We start from the raw sequence: 21835 nt of genomic DNA on the forward strand, positions 1-21835 counted from the left end.
CACGGCTGAGGGATATAACACCACAGAAAATTCCAAAAGTAGAGTTCCAGAACTGTTCTGAGCGGTGGCAATGTTGTTAAAATGAGATCACAGCAGCCCTCTGCTCCTTGAAGTCATTTTCTCCTGGCTTCTGGGACACAGCTCTCTGTGCCTGTCTTGATCGGACAACCAAACATCGGTGCCTTCTTTCTTCTTTGCTGTACCTCCCGTCTTTTTTTTCTTGCAAGAGAATCACTTAAAATGTTTATGTATCCAATACTATGTCCCTGGTGCTTTCTTCTTAAATCTTTAATTATAAACATTTCCGAATATAGAGAAAGTAGAGAGAAGAACATAACAATGTCCATGTCCCCATTAACCATCTTCAACAGCCCTCAAAGTTTGCCATACTAATTTCTCCTCTACCCTCTGCCTTTATTTTTTCTGGAATATTTAAAAGTAAAGCCCAAGAAATCATGTCATTTGCACTTAGATACTTCATTATGTACCTAGAAAATATAAAAAAGACATTCTCTCCCGTAATACAATGCCATTAATACATCTATCAGAATTAACAATGACTTCTTACTATCATCTAACACATAGTCCACAGTCAAATTTCCTTGGTCTTCTTTTCTCACACCCCATGGACAATCACAACAGCTACTAATGAGGTAACCTTGCATTGCCTTGTTGACGACTTTCAAGGCTTTATCTCACTTTATCTCACTTTTCTCTCCTATGAAAGACTCCAAAATGTGAAAGGAATGTGACTGAACAAATTAGTTTAATTTTTTTCAATTTTTTTTTACTTATCAGTATATATTGAAAATAATTTTCCATATTATTAAATATTCTTTGAAAACTTGACTTTTACTGGCTGCCTAACTGGCCAGTATACAGATATTCTATGACTTAATTATTCCCCGGTATTTATGGGAGACTTGCCTGTTTCATCTTCACTATTTGAATAGCCCTGTGATGAGCAGCATTAACGGTGCCCATGGTTTACCTTTCTACCCTCATCTTTCACCACTGAACACCTCCTTCACTTTAGCCATAGGGATGATTTGATATTCGCCACATGCTGTGTTTTTCATCCACCTTCAAGCTCTACATATGACCTGGACACTCTCTTTCTTATCTTCCAGGCCCAACTCATCTCTAAGGTGCTTTCATGAAGTCCCTTTGGCAGAGTTAGTCATTTCCTCTCAAATGGTCCCAAAACACTTTGTAGGTTGGACATTATTTATAGTATGTATTGGTATTTTGTATTTAGTCTTCAACGTTTATTTCTACCACAATAAGTTGTGAATTTCTCCACACCTCAGTTTTTTAATCTGTAAAATAAAGAGAATACCACCAACTCCATGTGTCTGAATTAAAAAAAAGATTTAAAAAGAAAGTATAGGGGCCGGCCCGGTGGCACAGCAGTTAAGTCCACAAGTTCCGCTTTGGTGGCCCAAGTTTCACTGGTTCAGATCCCAAGTGTGCACCTACGCATCACTTGTCAACCCATGCTGCGGTAGGTGTCCTACATATAAAGTAGAGGAAGATGGGCACGGATGTTAGCTCAGAGTCAATCTTCCTCAGCAAAAAAGGGAGGATTGGTGGCAGATATTAGCTCAGGACTAATCTTCCTCAAAAAAAAAATTAATTAATTAAAATAAATAAATAAATAACAAATTTAAAAAAGTATAAATCATATTATCTGGCAGATAATTGGAGCTTTACAAAAGTTAGTTTCCTTCTTTTCCCATACTAAGAGAAAGTGTAAATGTGTCAGATTAGACTTATATGCCTGGGAGGCAAGTAGTAAAACTTTCCCCTAGTTACAGGAAGATAAACTGAGTACATAGAGACACTGAAAGATGGTGGGAAAGGAGAAGTCAAAGGACTACAAGGTTGAGTACTGCCCAGGGACTTTACCAGTTGCAATATATTCTTGCTAACACACAATCTCTATTCTAGTCACAGGTCCTTAGAAAAGAGAAAGGAAAGACGTCATGTTCGAATCTATAGATAGGAACTCTTGATCTCTGAATCTCCTGTTCACCTCCGAGCTCTTTACTATGCTGGGCTGGTCTAGCCAAGAGGAAGCCTAAAGGCATTCATGGTGACCCATTGTCACTTAGTGGGTGAGAAAGAGTTGAGAAAGTGAACAAAAATTTTGGGAGACTTTGGGTACTCTGAAGGATGCATTTTTATCTTTTAGGATTTACAACTTTTTAGATCTGGAAGAAATAGGTTGGCCTATGAACATGTAGTGTTGCTGTGAAAACAGTCAACAGGGCTGCAGGCAAGAGATCTGGGTTCTGGTGTTGGCTCCGGGTACAACCATGGACACATCAGTTAACCTCCATGGGCCTCAACTGCAGAAGAAGGAGATTGGATGAAACTGGTTCCAAGAGCTGAAAGGACAAAAATTCAGAGAGAATAGAAAGGTTAAGTGACTGGCTCAACATCACTGTACTTCTAAGAAAAAACAGAGAGCAGAGTTGGAAGAAATACGAAAAGTGACGTAGTTTGAAAACTGTTAAAAGAATCACATGATTTTCAAGAGTTCTGATCTAGTGCTGGGAGTGTGACATTCAAAAATGCATTCAAAGTTAACTTGGACTATATGAAAATAATTTTCTTTTTCTGTTCTATTCCACAAAGATCTGGAAAACATTCCCAGCTCTGTGTCAACCTTAAATGAGAAAAGAATCTTTAAAGAGCCACTGATTTGTAATGGAAAACTCGGATAAATCAACTATTTATACTCTGAGATTTTTATATTTCTTTTTGTCCTTTCTTCAGAAAACCTAGCTAAGAAAAGCCACGATGTAAGTCTGCTCTACTAGACCTCATCAGGAGGCTGTTTGCTCTGTATCTACAGCCAGCAGCTTCTCTGACTACAGCACTTAGTGGACAAGCAACCAAACACCACATTCAAGCTAAAAAAAAAAGTGTGAGTTTTGATTAGTCCAGCAGGAGCCTGGAGAGAAAGGGGCATCAGAATACCTAAGTTTTCATCCCCAGTCCAAGGTTTATTAGCCAAAGTTATTTAAACTTTCTGAAACTCAAATTCCTCACCTTGCAAAACAGGGCAAATAATTACCTATCTACTGATGTACCAAGCAATGTACACATGAAAGGTATTATTATAAGTACTCACCTGATAAGCTAAACTGGAATAAGTCCTCATGAAGTCGCTAGTATCAAATTTCTGGATCTATACTTAAAATTCCAACTGAGATCCAACATCAGAAGAATTACTGTGATCTTCCCTAATTATATACTGTCACCAATTCACTGCTTTAGTTGTGTTTAATATCTGGGAAATTGTGCCCGACTCCACGCATTTCTTAAGAAACACCCACTGAACGAAGAGCAGGTCTAAAGGGGTGTAATCAAAATGTGCGTGTGAGATTGTGTGTTGGGTGAGGGAGACTATATTATGTAGTATGGAGAGTGACTGAAGAAACTGAAAATGTTTCACCTGGAAAAAAGAACAGAGCCCTTCCCATTGAAGGACTATGTGTGGAAGAGGCAAGAGGAGCAGCCTTGCTTGATCCAACTGGCAGCAGAAGCGGGATGAATGAATGAAGTTCCTGGGAGCTGGGTTTCAGCTCATGGGAAGCACAGTTAGACATCTGGAGCTGTGTAACAATTGAGCAGGCGATCACAGGCAATACTGAGTGCCTGGTACCACTGGGGATAGATGAGACGACCACTACACTGCCTTCTGAACTTCATACTTGATTCTTCTCTACCTGTAACTTTGACTTTCTCTTAGGACTCAGAATCCTTGGGAATATGGACCTGAATCACACAACCTCAAGTTCCATTCCCCTCTCTGAAGCTCTGTCCATGCCCTTCCTACAAGCAAAACTACCATTAAGAGAATGTTTCAATGATTTTTACTGAAAATGGAAGAAAAAGACAAAGGGGGGCCATTGCTAAATTAGGTTAACTGGTTTTCAATGTGTCTTTTTTTAGCCATCAGATAGCTTTACTGCAGCTGGCTGAATTTAGTGTCTTCAAATGTGGGTGACTAGGGCAATAAAAGGAAACAAATTTTTTATTTTAAGAGAAACCAAATAAAATACCCAAGAGGATTTTTTTCCCTAATGTGGCCATGCAAGCACAACCTGGCTGTTTTGCAACTGAGCACTATTAACATCTATTTATAGCCAGTATTTTCATAGATGAATCACACTTACCATGAGACAGTTAATATTAAGGGCTCAACGAGCTCTGCTGAGAACCCCATAATCTTCCTACATCTCCTTCCATTTCCCTTCGAGGGAACTAAATGGTTCCACACAGAGAGGGGTAAATCCAAGTGGAAATGTAAACTTAGTAGACAGCCTGCTCCCTAAATTCAGCAAAGTGTGGGATGTTAAATACATTCAAACTTAAGGCCCTGGATCACTTCCTGGTTTGTCCCTTGACGGTGAGTGTCCTACAGTTAGCACAGACTTGCTCTGCATTATGCAACCATCGAAACAATTTACAGCTCCCCCCCCCCAATTTCCTACCAAATCTAGTTTAAATGACACTGCTTTACAAAATATCACATACTTAAAACAGGACTAATGATTATTAAGCTGCTGTCAAATAACAAGGAGTGTAGTGAATGTTCGGCTTACTTTATGCACTTGAGAATGTATGTGGGGTGGCGGGGGTGAGGGAGAGCAGGAGCTTAGGGTATATATGATCAAAGGTTTTCAAAATTCAGTGACGTTAACCAGAGATTTCTAGTAAGTCTTGGGGATCTAGTGTCACTTCTCCACCAGGTGAGTGCACAGGTGTGCGCGCGCACACACACTCTGAACTTTTTGTAGGCACCAGTACTACCCAGATATTGATATTAATTTCTTGTATATGATATATCCTCTGAGAGTCTCCAGCCTTAATTGGCCTTTACCAAGCCCTTTCCTAAAGTCTTTTTCAGGCTAAAACTCCTTAAGATTAAAAAAGATAATACAAGTACTTAAAACAGTGCCTGGCATGTGGTAAGAGGTCTATGCATATTAGCTACTTCTATTATTAGACTCTCAGTACCATTTTTCTAAATTTCTGGCCAGTGGTTCACAGATGAATCATCTTTACCATGAGGCAATTCCTACTTAGAGCCAACCAGCTCTGCTGAGGATTGCATGATTCAGTCATTCAATGAATCCCTGCTGAGGCCCAACTCTGTTGGATGCTGGGGTTACAGATATGAAAACAGGGGTCCTGTGCTCAAAGAGTGAACAATAAACACATTACCAGGTATCATTATCTCCACTTTATATTTGAAGGCTCAGGGAGGTTTAGTAACTTGTCTAGGGCCACAGAGCTAACACTGGAGCTACGATTTAAGCCCAGATCCATCTGACTCCACAATCCCATACTCTCTTATGCTATGCCCCCTGCCACCCCCAAGATGCCAGCAAAGTGGTTGAGAAAACCACATTAAAGTTTAAGAATACCAATGCATTCAACTAAGTTTCTGCACATAAATAATGCATGAAAAGAAAACATCTTTATGGAATAGACCAATTGCTGAAAGGGCCAGGGAGTTGTGAATTGATGTTATTCAGATTTTTGTGTAATTCTGGGTACCCAGAATTAACTATACCCATATCAACAAATGGGATACTAGTCCAGATATAGAAATAAGCTAGCATAAGTTGCTGAGCACAGTACCTGGCATGATCGGTACTTCATAAACGTTTGTTGTTCTCCCTTCATTATGTACGCCTTCTTAGAAAACCCTCAGTAGATACTGCACAGTGATTTGCTAGACTCTGGAGCCCAACTGCCCAAGTCAGGACACAGCTCTGTCACCTTCTAGCAGTATGAACTTCGGCAAGTTACTTAGCTACAAGCCTTGGTTTCCTTCTCTGCAAAATGGGGATAAATAACAGTTTTGGGGAAGACGAAATGAATTAATCAAAGGAAAGCATTTAGAACAGGTCTATATTTGGTAAGTTTTAAATAAATGTAAGCTATTGTTATTACTATTATTTTCTTCTCTAAATCAGAGTAGTTTTGATTGGCTACCTCAGTATCATAGGAATGATGAAGACCAAAACCAATTTCTTTCATTGAGGTTTTTTTCAAGTTTCTTTACATAAGCAAAATATCCTCTTTCCACCATTCAAACATGAAAACAAGTACCTGGAGACTAAAGTATATCTGAACAGCACTCAATTATGTAGAATAAGCAATTTTGGCTATATAAGATTAATAAAGAATGATTAAGAAAATTTAATTTTTATAGTAAGGAGTTGGCTAGGGATGTGTGGGTGTTGGGGGGAGATGGTAGATAGAATAGGCCTCTGTTAACATTTGGCCATTTCCTGTAACTAAATTAAATAAATAATCACAAATTCTCTACTTTTCCTTCTCCTGCATGGACACAACCTAACCAAGATCCATCATGATTTCAACCAGCTTAAACCCAAGAAAAAATGACCGAGGTCACCACATAGGAAAACAAAGCAGAATCTGCTTCTCAGGGCCAACTGCACTGTATTTGTATCCATAGATACAAGAAAACAGAGAATCACAGAATTCTAAAGTGGGAAGTCCCGGGACCTCAAAGATCATCTAGTCTCAGGCCCAAATCCTGCTGTCAGGGGATCAGTTAGGGGGTGAGGAACAAGGTAGAGTTCAAGGGAAAGAACACCTGGTCCTTGTTCCATTCTGAATGACCTTGTAGGGCCAAGCTAGCCTAATATTCTTATTTTCTAAGTGACAACCCAGAGCCTGACTAAAAGCAGAGCTGAGATCAGAAGCCAGGTTTCCTGATTCCTAGTCTATTGCTCTCTTAGACTCCTCAAGGCTGCCATTCTATGGCTGTGATGGTCACAGATAACAATGCACTAGGCTATGCCAAACTGACAACTAAGCAGATTTTCTTCTTGCAAAATCACCAGGCATATGTCATTGAAGGCACTTTATGAAAAGAGTAAGGCATCATTATTTGGTATAAACAAAAGCAAATTTCCATTCCTTTTTTTTTTTTTTGGTAACCTGAAAATCCCAAACCACTGTCGCTATTACAAAATCGTTCTTTTCCTCAGTATGCACCCCGGGGCCAAGCACAGATGCATTAAAAATTTGCCAAGAGAAACAATGAAGTCACTGATAATACAAAGCATGAGAGTATCATGGAATTCATGTCTTTGTTTTCTTCCTCTCGATAGTTAATTGCTCTCATTACTGATCATTTTGTGGTTGTTGGCAGAGGGGCAAGGAAACTCCACCACTGTAAACATGCGGAGGCACACACTCCTCTCAGCAGAGCAGGAGTCTGCACACGATGGGTCTGTTCACAGATTCAACACAAGTGCCAACAAGAATGTTTGATGCTACTGCTCCCAGCCTCCAAAGAGGACTGGTGGTCCCAGAAAAACTCTGATCTCTTCAAACAGAATAAACACAGTGTAAAAAGGTCTTAGATCACTCCTTTTTTAATCATTTATAAATATCATTACTGGCAAATGACTTGTGCTCTCCTGGCAGATTTCACCCAATCCACTTTAAGAGTGAGGTGAAGGGAGCTAGGATGTACACCGAGTTCCATTTAGTTTTCTGCAGCAGCTCAGGGGTGCCTTAAACTGAAAGGGCACTACTTACGAGCAACGCTTAGCAAACTATCCTGCTAAACAGAAGCTTTACATTATCTTGGAATTCTGGAAGGCACACCTTGGATGAAATTAACGGTGGCAGAGGAATCCTTATTGATTAGCAGCAGAATACAAGTTGATTCTTATCAGTAGGCTATTGTTCCACATATGAATATGTGGGTAAGAAGAAAGCACAGGAGTGCACCCTGGAAATCATAAAAATGACTTGACACTTCAGGCGAACTAAAAGAAGTAAAGAACTAAATATATTTTATCCCTCTTTAAACTAGATTTTTATTCGGTTTTCATAGAAATCTGAATCTGTAGGTGTTGCAAGATGGCTACAGTTAACTCTTCTCATTCTTCTGCAATGTGACCTTGCAGTGCCTTCCATCAGGAGGTGGAATCTACTTCACCACTTGTTGAATTTGGGCTGGAATTGTGACATTCTTTCTCCAATAAAAATGAGACCTTGGAGTTTCACCTCTCCTCCTCTTGGAATGCTGCCCTGAGAGCATTATGTGGGGAAACCTGGTCTAGCCTACAAGAGGGTGAAAGCCCATGTGGACCAGAGATGAGATGATCCAGTTGGGGTTTCCTGGACAAATCACTGACAGCCAATAAGTGAGTGAGCCCATATTAGAACATCCAGGCCCAGCTGAGCTGCAAAATGACTGAAGCCGCAGAGTGACCCAGACAATTCTGAGCCATTGCTCTTTAGCCACTACCTAAGCTTTGTGTAGGCCACAAAGTAGACGAAGCAAACCAGGCACCCTGTTGAATATCCATTATGTATGAAGCACTGGGTCAGAAACCCCATGGGAGACATGAATGGAGATTAATAATATTAGACAAAACATAAATGGCTCTGTCCTTCATGTGCGAATATATCTGTAAATAAATTGGCATCTAGTATTTATCTATTTTAAATCTATCCAATCTACATTAACAACCTTTCATTATTCCTATAGGCCAGAGCATGGGTCTCCCTGGGGTGTTCAAGAACAATCCAATGGGGTAGAAGAAAAATAATTAAATACCTTATTATTTTTAATTAATATTTTTCCTTTTTATTTTTTGAATATGTTTTCATAAGGTACAAAGCATTATTTATAAATACACAAATATGCACATAGTGGGGTTTTGCACAGTCATAAATCCCACACATCCTCAACCTTCCATCCCTACACAAAAATCTACTCTTTCCATGCCTTTGCTTTCCTGAAATAAATGAATCCTTCCCTGGATACTTAGGGAAGAATCAGTGATAACTACTCCCACAGGTCACTGTTCATCTGAATTGTAATTATTCATATATAGTCTCTTCAGTAAGGCTGTAAGCATTTTCAGACTGGGTGTCTGTATCCATTTCAGACAGGGTATCTGTAAACACCTGTCTTTGGCAATACAGTATAATGGTACTATGACATGACTTTTTTGTGGCTTTTTTTGGTGAGGAACACTCACCCTGAGCTAACGTCAGTTGCTGATCTTCCTCTTTTTTGTACTTGAGGAAGATTAGCCCTGAGCCAACATCTGTGCCAATCTTCCTGTTTTGTATGTGGGATACCTCCACAGAATGGCTGATGAGTGGAGCAGGTCTGCATCTGGGATGTGAACCCGTGGACCTGGGCCACCGAAGCGGAATGTATGGAAATTTAACCACTCGGTCACAAGGCCAGCCCCACAACATGATTTTCAAGAGTGCAGGTTCTGGAGCCAGGTTGCCTGGATTCAAATCCCAGTTGTCCCACTTATTAGCTGTGCAAACTTTAGTAAGTTATCTGTGCTTCTATTTCTTTGCTGTAAATGGAGATAGTAAAATCCCTACCTCATAGGGCTGCGGTGAGAATTGAAATAGTTAATACACGTAAAATGCTTAGAAGTGTCTGGTACATCGTAAGTGCTCAATAAGTATTAGTTCTCACCATCGTTACCTTCCCTCTCCCCTACCATCACCACCATCATCACCACCACCACTGCCTTTCTCTCTCTGATGTCTAACGGAATAAATGAATGTGTGATGGAGGGAAGTGAGAAAGAGCATGAGTTGCAGACAAAACACATTATATGACTTGTTAAAATTCTGAAAATTACTGTTTTAAATTTCTCCAGATGGATGATGTAACTTCAAGGCAGGGTGTCTCACTAGTACCACCTGACAGTCAGTTTGTTACTGACAAATAAAACATGTAAATAAATGTGTATGACAATAAAGGCCTTCAAGCTCTTCTTTTACAGTCTGATAATTATGATGAGGCTAGAAACAATTCTCAGCTGAAAACTGTTACTGGAATTATTTCCTTGAGCATTGTCTTTGAACTGTAATCTCTCCTCTGGTGGAAATCGTCAGACACAGGTTTACTGCCTATCCACAGGGGGCACTTAGATTTCTATAGATTTCCTATGAGATGCAGACCCATAAATCAGTATCTTCTAACTATACGACTGATAACCTATGCTAGAAGGAAGGCACAGTGCAAGAATTGTTACATATCATAGGGAAAATGGGGTCCTGGAGACCACCTTCCCATCCGTCTCCCTTCACCAATCAGAACACTGGGCCCAGAGAGGGTCAGTGTCTTAACTAAGTCCCACAGCTTATTTGTGACAGAATTCTCACTTGACTTCTGTCTAGTTCAGTGCACTTTTCACGACCCTAATTTTAGGAACTATTTCCATAAACCTTTTGAGTGAAAGTATACCACTTATATTAAGGGAAGGAAGGAAGCCACCCCACAAATAACTGACTTAGCACAAGGCACAAAGGAGGCCTTCAATAAATGCTTGTTGAAGGATGGGCAGAGGGATAAGAGGAGGCCTAGCTGGCTGGCTGTGAAGTCCTCCAGGTTCCTAAACTGTCCCATTACAAAACTCTGGTCTCTCAAGTGGTGCCAGCCAGCTGGGGCTGGCGCGAATCACTTCTTTAACAGAAAAAGGAAAAACACAAAACCATTCTTTCAATCTGTTTTGTTTTTCTTCCTGTATTCATAGCTCACATCTCATTAGACGAAAGAGATAATCCAATAAACTCTTGTTTTTGAATTTTTTTCTAAATATAAAGGTAATATAGAATCACTGTAAAATTTTAGGGAATAAAAGTAAGGTTAATAACAATGCAATAATAAAAGCCAATGTTTATTGAATGCTAATTTTGTACCAGGCATGGTGCAAACATTTGATATGAGTTGACTCATTTAATCCTCACAGCAACTTTAGGTTACAAACATACTACTACTATCAGCCCCATTTTACAGATGAGAAAACCAAGGCATGCGGTATTAAGTAACTTGCCCAAAATTTTACAACCAATAACTAATGGAGTAGAGATTTGAACTCAGGCAGTGTGGTTCCAGAGTCCAACGTCTCAACTACTCTTTTAAACTGCTAATGATGAAGTTTTGGTTTCCAATGCAAATTATTAAAAAAAAGATTTAAAACTTCCTAACTTTGACTAACTGAAATGCAGATCTTCTATACCACAAAAGACACAATAAATAGAGTGAAAATGCAATCTCAGGACCAGAAAAGATAATAGTAAAACACATCATATAATCAACAAAATAGTAATTTATAGAATATGCAACAAATTCCTACAAATTTGTAAGAAAAAGACAATCAATACAAAAGAAAAAGGGCCAAAGACTATGAACAAGCAATTTATGAAGAAATCCAAATGGCCTCTCAACACATAAAAGGATGCCCACTCTTATTAATTACAGGATGCAAATCAAAAAGTCAGATACCATTTCACTTACCAAATTTGGGAAAACTGTATATTTCATAATAGCAAGCGTTCATGAAGATATAGAGCAATGAGAGCTCTCATACTCTGCTATAAATTGGTGCTCCATTTAGGAGAGCAATAATCCCTAGTAATGTGGAGGACACACATACTGCACAGTCCAAAAATCCCACTCTTAGGCCTTAAAGAATATTCCCTGGAAAAATGCATGTACACAGGGAAAAAAATGTACAAGAATGTTCACAGTATCATTTTTTCTAATAGTGAAAAAAAAGTAAACTATTTAAATATCCATCAACAGTAAAATGGACAAGTAAATGGGGGACTATTGATATAATGAAATACTAATATAGCAATCAAAATATGTAAACTAAAGTAAAATGGAACAAGGAAGAATCTCAAAAATAAGGACAAAAAAGCATGTTCCAGAACGATACATTCAATATGCTATTTATACAAGGTTTGAAAATGTGCAAAGCAATACTATATATTGTTCAGCAATATATATACACATTTTTAAAAAGTATAAAACATATATGAGAATGATAAACACCAAATTCAAGATCGTTACTTCTGGGATGGTAAGGGTAGAGTGGGCTACAGAAGAGACACACAGAGGGCTTCAACTGTTTTGATAATAGTTTACTTTAAAAAAATTGTTTTCTAACGTATATAAGAAATTATTTAGATTTTAGAAATTTGTGTGGTAGCATATAGTGGTTCACCATGTTTCCATACTTTTCTGTATGCTTGAGTTTTTTCAGATTTTTCAAGAAATATTGTGACAAACTAAAATCAAGGCACCAATGATGATAAAAGTTTCATGATTTGTAGGGATGAGCAAAATTAACAATCTACTTGTATATCACTGATGCAGACTATAAGCTCAATTGATATTTTCTCTTTTCCTCCTCAAAGGTGGAACAATTTTTCTTGCTATCATAAATTAATTTAGATAATTATATAATCAGATGTGGAGCTAATATGTCCCTCAAATATTGATTTATTTTATATTGATTCCATAATGGCCGACTACTAGAGGGAGTAATGTCCCTATTTTGGAGATAAGGGTCCTAAATATAAGTGCTTGACTTATTCAAGGATAGATCTGGAATTTTAGCAGAATGTCAGGGATACCACCAGGGACCAAGCCTTCATTCCTTTAATACTAGACTTTGCCATCATAACAAAATAACCCAAAGTATTTAGTAGCAGTAATTCTGATGCATCTATCTTAATGCACCAAAGGCTAAGAAATTTAAAAATTTTTAAAAACTTCCAAAAAAAATACTATAATGTGAATCTGCAAAAAGTTAGAACGATTAGCAAATTTACCATTTTATAATTATGTTAAGTACATCTTAAGTAAGCACTCAGGCCGTGGTTGGAGGTATGACCTGGGTCCCTGGGGTGGAATGTTTGGTGGATGAAGTTCAAATACAGTCTATTTACCCACGAACATAAGTGGTCTTAATCCAAGCAGAAGACATTTTTTAAAATGTTGATTTTTAAAAACAGAAGCGTAAATAAGACTGTGATTTATGAATCTGCTAATGACCTTCTCTGCTGGAGACTTCAGAAAGATTGAGTCTTTGGCTCCGGTAAATATAACAAGAGTGCACACTTGTTAAAGCAGTAATAGGTACCCTTATTAAAAACTCCACTTCCATTAAGAGTTACAAATTGTCGGGCTGGCCTGGTGGCACAGCGGTTAAGTTCGCACGTTCCACTTCGGTGGCCCCGGGGTTCACGGGTTCAGATCCCGGGTGCGGACATGGCACCACTTGGCAAGCCATGCTGTGGTAGGCGTCCCACATATAAAGTAGAGGAAGATGGGCATGGATGTTAGCTCAGGCCAGTCTTCCTTAGCAAAAAGAGGAGGATTGGCAGCAGATGTTAGTTCAGGGCTAATCTTCTTCTTCTTCAAAAAAAAAGAGTTACAAATTGTCTTCCTTCTTTCCAGCCCTTAAAGAATGCGTTCCAGAAGCAGTGATATGGAGGGCTCAGCCCAAAAGCAATTTCCAAGACTTAGTAAAGACCACAGTTTCCAAGGACCTAAGGACATGAAGCAGAGACAGCAAGAAAAAGATCCCACCAGTGAGGCAGATGCAATCCTTCCACATCCTAAGTCACACAGTGGTAATGGCCATCAAGGAGAAGATCTCTCAAGAGATGACCTCTTATTTCTTCTCAGCATTCTGGAGGGAGAACTACAGGTTAGCTGGGTTAGAATTACCCCCACCATGCTTCAAGCGAAAAGCTTTGTGAATTTGGTGTCTATGCTGCCACAGAATTAGATATCTGTGGTTCTCACTTGTATGGACATGAAAGCAAAGTGGAAGTACACAGAATTCTCTTCTGCCAACTTGAAGGGCAATTAATCACATCTAAAAGGGCTGTTATTATGACACGTGGTTGGCACGCACATTGTGAAAGGTTGGGTCCTCTTCCCATGATGCTCAGGAGCTTCAGTGCACAGGCACGTATGGGTAACAACACAGATGACTCTGGATTGGTTTAAAGAACAATAGGCCCTTTGGATGCCATGTGAACTGGCTCCTAGACTTGCCCTGGAAATGTTAACCCACATAAAAAGCTGCTACACATATAGGAGAATCTTATTTCCTACCCCTGAAAATGAAAATGCTGGTCCATTGAGGGGTCTCATGTTATCTGCTTGTCAAACACAATAAAAAATGTAGAGTCCCCCAAAGTCATATAGTGATCACTTTTTAAAAATTATTGATGTGTAACTAGATTGTAAGAAAGATGAAAGGCCATAGTTTTGCTACCTTTTCTAAAAGGTACTCTAACCAAATATGATTCGTTTATACGTGAAAGAGAAGAAAAAAACATTCAACTATCACAAGAAATCACTTGCAGAGACTCCTGGTAGATAAAGCAGGCTTTCTGAAATGCCTTTTGTTCCTACAGGCTCGAGATGAAGTCATAGGCATTTTAAAGGCAGAAAAAATGGACTTGGCTTTGCTGGAAGCTCAGTATGGGTTTGTCACTCCAAAAAAGGTGTTAGAGGCTCTCCAGCGAGATGCTTTTCAAGCAAAATCTGCTCCTTGGCTAGAGGACATCTATGAGAAACCAATGAATGAGGTATGTATCGCATCAGGGGTATGAACCTGGGAGGTGGAATAAGCTCAACAGCCAGACAAGCACTAGGCCTGGTGGGTGAGCAGGACCTACAACTCCTTTTTGATTATTTAGTTTTATGTTCTAAGGCACTTAAAATTTACACAAGGTAGATAAATACAACATGTTCTACAGGAGAGAAAAGGAGAATAAATCATGGACAGGATGTTTCCACTAGGTCTGTTTCTTGACATCAGACTGAAACTTAACAAATACAAGAGAATTCTTCTCTCTCTCTCCCCCATCCCCTCCCCCCCCACACACAAACAAAGATACAGACACAGACACACACACCCCCTCAAAGGGGTCCACACTTCTTTTGGGGACTTGAAGGCTATTCAGGCTATAATAAAAAACAGATAAAGTTCCACCACACAAGTTAATTTCTTTGAAAACACTGCAGTATTATGTCATAGAAATTCTGAGCGTGAGTGGAAATGATCTGAAGAACTGTCCAAGAAATAGAGTTTTAGCAAGCATATATTTTAGATGAGCACATATCCTCTTTTTTACCTTCAAAAGTTTAATGACAGCAAAGCTATTTCCTCTAAGTGTGCCCAGTAATGACAATGGCAAAGAAGAGCAGTCCCAACACGGCCACCACTGCACAAAGATACTGCTTGCTCTTCTACTTGCTGACGTTTCTGAAACTCTTTGGCATCCTTATTTTATTCTTCTATTTTCCTCTGAGACTTCAATGGAAAATTTCATAATTTTTCATTTTTATAAAAAGGAAACATCTAGGAGCATGAGTTAAGGCTGGAGAGAATGAAAGCAAGTTTTGGACAAATTCCCCCCGCCCCCCACACTCTGGCAGCCTACCTTAGGAGTGACCTCTAATGTCCTTGTTATTCTTGTCCTGGGTGTCTCAGGAGAGAAGACAACCGTCTTGCCAAATTGTGAAGGAGTTTGGTCATATGGATCTGCTTCTCTGAGAGGTGAAGATGAGACCACCCAAAGTCTGTTGATTGCGTTTTAATCCAAATTTTAAACAAGAGGAGCCAAAGCGCATTTAAGTCAAGTGTTAAAACTGTATCCTGGCTCCCAATATAGTGACTGTGAAACAGCATTAGGCACAAATTCTCCATCCCTATGAGCACAAATGCAAATGAATGATCACTGAACATATCCTGATGAAATTCCATAAACGGCACAGCCCCTCAACACTTCAGTGTGAAATGAAACAGAATGATTCCAAACTTATGCTGAAATCAATAGGAAAAAGTTTTAGTTACAAAATTCTATTCATACATGCAAATCTGGAAATACCCTGACTCTCTGCAAATGCTTGCAATCCTAATCTGCAAAGTGTCCCTGAAAGGCACCCAGAATTTGGCCCTGCTTTACAAATCCAATCTTCTTTGATTGCTCTCCCAGCAGACACTCCTACACACGCACACATGCATGCATGCACACACACACACACACAGCCCCCACGTTCCCACCTCCAGGATTTGCTCACTTGCTTCTCTTGCCTTTTACTTCCTGGTTTCCCCTTAACAGATTGCTCTCTCCTCAGCTGTCACTCTATCCGATTCCTCGAAGCCCACATAACTCTACTCACCCAAAAACCCAGTTGCCTACCCTCTTCCTCTGTCTGGGAAGTAATGGATAAGAGGAGACATACAGAGAATAAATGGTAAGAGGGGATTCTGACTAGGAGTCCGTGGATAGGGCCGAAGAAAAGAAAGAGAGGAGAGTGTTCCCAGGAAGCCCATCCTGGGCTGCACCCTAATTACATCAGAATAAGGATCTGCATGCTAAAAAATTATTATTCTTTTGTTTTCTCACATCTCTCCTCCTTTTATTTTCCTCATAATGTTCTTTTTGAAAAATGTGAAAAATCTCAACCATGTCTAGGGTAAACTAAAGTGGATTTATCTATTCTTAAGGCAAAATAACTTAGAAAAACAAACTATTCTCAGTTACGTCACATGGTAGGAATGCTGTCTTAGGATGATAAAGTGGTGGAGGTCTGAGAGCTAGAACAAAGGATGCAGATGGGGAGGGAGAGCTGGTTCTCAAGGAGGGAGGACCAAGAACTCCGTGTCCGCAACACTTTTCACCTCCTATTCCTCTCCAAACTGCAGTGTTATATTAGAGATTTTCTTAAAAAAGATATTTGAATTAATGGCCTGATGTATTCTTAGTTCTTCCAAAAACTGATCAAGGAAAATATAACATTTTGGATTTATCAAGGTACTATAATAAAAGAGTCTGCATACCTTATTAGCATTACCTTAGGGTAATTCTTAAAGTCCTTATTTTAAGCAACTGTATAATTTAGCTTCTAAATTTCATTTTACAATTTTAATTGTATAAAAAGAGTGGTTCCTGTCTGCAGGGCGTTTAATGTCTAAGAGAGTGACAGCCAACAAACGATCACATAAGTATTTGATTACACATTATGTTAATTTCTGTGGTGAAAACTACAACTATGGTTTGAGTATATGAGAGAGTATAATGGGGGATCAATTTTAGATAGACGAAGCAGGAAAGCCAAGATCCAGAGAATGAGTAGGGGTTAGTCAGGTAGACCATAAAGGAATTCAATTTCCAGCAACGTTGTGGACTATATATCATGAGATCATGTCACTAAGAAATACACGAAATGTTAGATAAAATAGTTAACACCCTTAAATGCATGGATGAGCTTACTTGGAAGCAAGAGAAATCATGAAGCCAGGAACTAAAGGGGAAATTTCCACAGATCAGTAGCTGGCTTCATACATTTTGAACCTTTCTCCTCTACAATACACAAACTTCAAGTGCTGAGAACCAAAGGACATATTCATTTTGCAATACACCCTCTGGCCTTTCACCTTTGACAGTGGCTGGGTGAGCTGGCACAGTGGCCAGTAACAGCATTTCTGGAAGCCTTTCCTACACCAAGATGGCTAGCAATAACTTAATTATACATGGAAGTGACTGTGAAACCAACTAAACTTCCCTTTAACAGGACCCCTCAAATTTTCATAGCCTCTTCAAAACTACCTGACATGAAAGGAAGTCTGACGGAAAGTATGCAAAAATGGAAAAAAGACAGAAGTCTTAACTGATTACAATTAAAATGCATTACTTTTATAAATCTTACAAAATATATCATATGTGAACACATTGCTGGGGCCCTGGCAGGGCCTTGGAAGATACCCAAGCTTCAGGATAAATCCTCTTCCTCTAAAACTCACGCTTCATGGTCAATTCTCTTCCTCTCTCTCTCTCTTTCTGCATGTGTGCATATGTGTGTTTTTAGAAGAGGAAGACTTGACCATTTTGCAGGCACACTGTGAAGGGACAGAGGTGGGATCAAAAACATAAGAAAGAATCACAGGTGGAACAAAGGCTGGAAGGAGACAATAAGGGATGGAGCAATAAAGCACACACAGGTGAAGAGGTTAGGAATGTAGACGGATATAGGTAGATAAGAGTAGCAAATGTGTAAGAAAACATAGAGTAGTTATGCTCGATGGACTCTATACAGTCAAGTAGGAGATAAGAGTAAGAAGGTAAGGATGTGTCCGTGTCTAGCACTTAGAGAGAACAGCATGGGCTTGAGCAAAGAGAAAGGATGCTGACCAGGCATAAGGGAAGGGCCACATGGAAGGTCCAGCTAAATCTGAAAATCATCCAGAATGCTACCAAGATTGACGGTGGAAAGGTGGGGTGTAGGGGGAGTGACCTGGAGCTCAGCAGATGACCAAGATGAGAAGGAGAGAAGACTATCACCATTCAGAGTAACAATGAAACAAGGAAGGGTTTTCAGAAGAGTCTGGCAGTGTTAGTGCAGAGCCATGAGACTCATGCCCCCATTTGCAGAATCTGAGATACTGAGGCAATGAGAGATATCTGGTTACCTTTGATCCACTTAAGTGGCCAAAAGATTTCTCTGCTCTCTAGAGTAGCTTTATCTCTACCAGTACATTCAGGGTAAGCAAAGAAAAGGACAATCTTCAAAGAGCCAATGGAAAAGAACAAAGAGAACCAAAGCCAGAGCGCAGAAAGATCAAACCCAAAATTAGGGTGGTCTGTGACTCAGGAGGTTTTAAAACAAAGGTCATTTTTCTTTTCTAAACATACATTAAACAACCAAAAGTAAAAAGATGTGAAAACCTCTCTGTTTCTCATTCCCTGTGACCATGGAATAATCCAACCTAATGTAACATATTGTACTTTCTTAGTCCTAGGCAAAGAGCTGGACTGTATTAGGGGCGGGAGGGTAGGACAGGACATCAGGGAGGCTGAAATGATAAGCAGGAAGCTTGTCACTGCACGTAAACACCAAGGAGCCATCTTCTCAATCTTTTTCCCTGACACTCCCTGGTGAGTCTTCCTGTTTTCTTCCCCAGGCTTCATTCAATCTGCAAGTAGAGACAGATGAAAAAGGGGCAATGGTTCTCTGACAGTCCCTTAGTGCTAAATGACACACCACCTCACATTGCTCCTAAGTGTTTCAGGTGTGTATCTTATCTCACTAGCGACAGTATACACACTGAGACTTCAAACTCCTCTTGTACTCCCCATGGCAACTATCACAGTATCAAGTACCTACAGCATAATAGGCACTTAAGAAAGAGTTGTTGCCTTGAGAAAACTGTGGCACCAGAATTGATCTTAGAAATCAGGCCCAACCACTTAATTCACAAATGAAGAACCTGAAGTACAGATTGGCTAAGTGGTTTGGCCCAGCACACACACACATGGTAGGAAATGAAATGAGTTCAGGGAGGATCAGGTCCATCTTTTGATCTGTTAGGAATGAGGAAGAGACTGAATTGAGAACCACCGGCATATTTCCTAAGAGGCATTCTGGGCATGGAGAGATGAAGGCACAGAACAAACCTTCAAGTGTAAGCTAAAACACCTCTAGAATCACTAATTCTTTCTTTGGAAGCTTTCCCTCTGCAACGTCATTTTTGACAACTTTTCAATACTGCTGTTGACAAACATGAGCTCCTCAGTGGTTGCACCAAACAGCATGAAGTAAGTTCAAGCCATCCTTCAAGAGGCATGGCATGTGACAGAAGGAAAACCAAGAGAATTAGGCATCTACTGATATGAAAGAACAAACAATTCTACCCAGGAGTGATCAGAGAAAGTTACAACAGATGAATAGGAAAAGTTTTGGGTGGAAGGGGAAAAATATTTCTAGGTATCAGCACCGAGAAAAACAGTCTTGAAGTACCATGGTGTGTTCTAAGAACTGCCCGAAGTCCACTGTGGTTAAAGGTTGGGTGAAAAAGATGGGAAGGTATGGAATGAGAATGGGGCTGAAGTGACAGGAGACCAGTTGGTGAAAAACCTGGCTCTGCACAGGAGAGTGGAGTAATCCCACTGGTGGAAGATCATGCATTCGCTGATGAGGATGGGCTGGAAGAAGGTGAGGCTGAAGGAAGGGAGACTTAGAAGGTCATGTAATAAATAAAGGGCAATGATTCTTTCCAGCTTTCCTTCCTTGTCCCTTCAAACAAGCAAACTATATAAGAAGGAAAAAACACAATGAAAAGCATCCGTAGATTAAATAAACCTTCTATTTCCTCTCTTTGGGCCAAATAAAGTTTAACACTCACATCCATACAATTACAAGAAGCTATTTAAGGAATGACTCTTTTCTTGCATTTAAGAAGCCTTCCTTAGTTATTCATTTACGTTTTGCCAAATACCTACTATAATTATTCATTTATTAATTCTAGGGCCAACCTTGTAACAAATTAAATGGAATGTTTTTCTAAGTCAACTGCGACTTTCCTAAATTAAGCCTGATCCTATCACTATTTCACTCTCAAATTCCAAAAGCAGTTGATCTGAATTTCCCTTACAATGCACTCTAATGTTTGGGCAACCATAAGAAGGAGGTTTCAGAGGGTGGTTGTGGACAATTAACCACAGGACAATTAACACTATGACCTCCTTCTCAGAGGATGGTCATTAGTTAACAGTGACTCTGCCAGCAGGCAATGCAACTTAGCAATTTCAGCTTTCACAAAAGATTTGGTTATATTAATTAAAAATCAACACCTGTATGGCATAATGAAGTATTTTGTATATGTGTTAAAGCACCATTATAAACCCATATTAGAAAACTAGACAACCAGCCTATGCATCTGGAGGTCAGAGAGAATTAACTGAGGGCCAAGTGGCGCAGCGGTTAAGTGCGCACGTTCCGCTTCGGCGGCCCGGGGTTCGCCGCTTCGGATCCTCGGTGCAGACATGGCACTGCTTGGCAAAAGCCATGCTGTGGTAGGCGTCCCACATATAAAGTAGAGGAAGATGGGCATGGATGTTCGCTCAGGGCCAGTCTTCCTCAGCAAAAAGAGGAGGATTGGCAGTATTTAGCTCAGGGCTAATCTTCTTCAAAAAAACAAAAACAAAAACAAAACAGAGAGAATTAACTGAGTTCTCTATGCTGGAACATCTTGTTCTATTCTTTTTCTGAAATGACTTGGCCATTTTGTGCCTTGGATTCTCAGTCAAGTATGTGCTTTTTAAGGATGTATGAGTTAAACTGGCTTCAAATTCACAGAGTCACAAATTTTCAATCATTTACAATAAAAGCAAAGGGGAAAATCAACCAGTATCATCAGTTACAACATCTAGTATTTAACTAATCTAGAAAGTCACATGCTTTCAAAACCATGTTCTTAACTGGATCTTAATTTATCCCTGGGGAAAGATCCTGAGCTACTCTTGTTTTAATCAGCCCCTTACCTCTTTTCTTCTTGATTCCTTGCTTGCTATTTTGTTTTCAGCCTGTAGCATATATTGGGCACCTACTATGAGCAAGGCCCTCTGTTAGATGCTAAGAATTTAAAAAAAAACAGAACATAGGCCCTGCCTTCATGTACTTCACAATCTAGTAGGGAGACGACCATACAAATCAGGCACAGGGCAATGGTTTTATAACAGAGATGTAAGTAAGCCACAGAACTACGACTGGGTGTTTACGTTAAGGTACGCACACTACATACCAACACAGAACTAACAAGGATTTCTAAAACACGAAAACACCTTGACACATAAGACAATGAAAAGCAGAACAGGGATCCAGGAGCACACACTGGCAGAGCACAACTACAGGGAGAGTGGGGCAGGAGAGGTCAGCTAGGGTGGCCGCAGAATCAAGCATTGTGAAGGGATTCCTTCGCTTTCCATCATTCCTCTGATATGGTTTCTCTGGAGAGAGAAGAAAGTATCAGAAAGGAAGTATGGGGAAATTGTTCTGATATCTACAGAGGCACCATTTATTCTCTTGGGGGAAAAAACGATGACAGCAAAAAGATTACATTTGTGTTAAATGCATCAGAAAGCATCAATTAACAAGAGCAATGATAAAAACTAAACAAGGAAATCAGAAACCCATTGC

General features: G+C 39.7%; 2 protein-coding genes across 4 annotated transcripts in view; one reads left to right on the forward strand and one right to left on the reverse strand.

Annotated features, from left to right (window-relative positions):
* CMSS1 (cms1 ribosomal small subunit homolog) overlaps positions 1-21835 on the reverse strand; it is a 361626-nt gene that overhangs the window by 239047 nt on the left and 100744 nt on the right. The window lies entirely within an intron of this gene.
* FILIP1L (filamin A interacting protein 1 like) overlaps positions 1-21835 on the forward strand; it is a 297195-nt gene that overhangs the window by 178921 nt on the left and 96439 nt on the right. For all 3 annotated transcript variants that reach the window (XM_005601759.4, NM_001163896.1, XM_070242350.1), the window contains 2 exons: positions 13295-13547; positions 14266-14439. In XM_005601759.4, coding sequence (XP_005601816.2) covers positions 13305-13547; positions 14266-14439 — 417 coding nt within the window. In that variant the 5' untranslated portion in view covers positions 13295-13304. The remainder of the gene's footprint in view (positions 1-13294; positions 13548-14265; positions 14440-21835) is intronic.

The sequence above is a fragment of the Equus caballus genome, chromosome 19 (genome assembly GCF_041296265.1).
Source record: "Equus caballus isolate H_3958 breed thoroughbred chromosome 19, TB-T2T, whole genome shotgun sequence".
Taxonomy (NCBI): domain Eukaryota; kingdom Metazoa; phylum Chordata; class Mammalia; order Perissodactyla; family Equidae; genus Equus; species Equus caballus.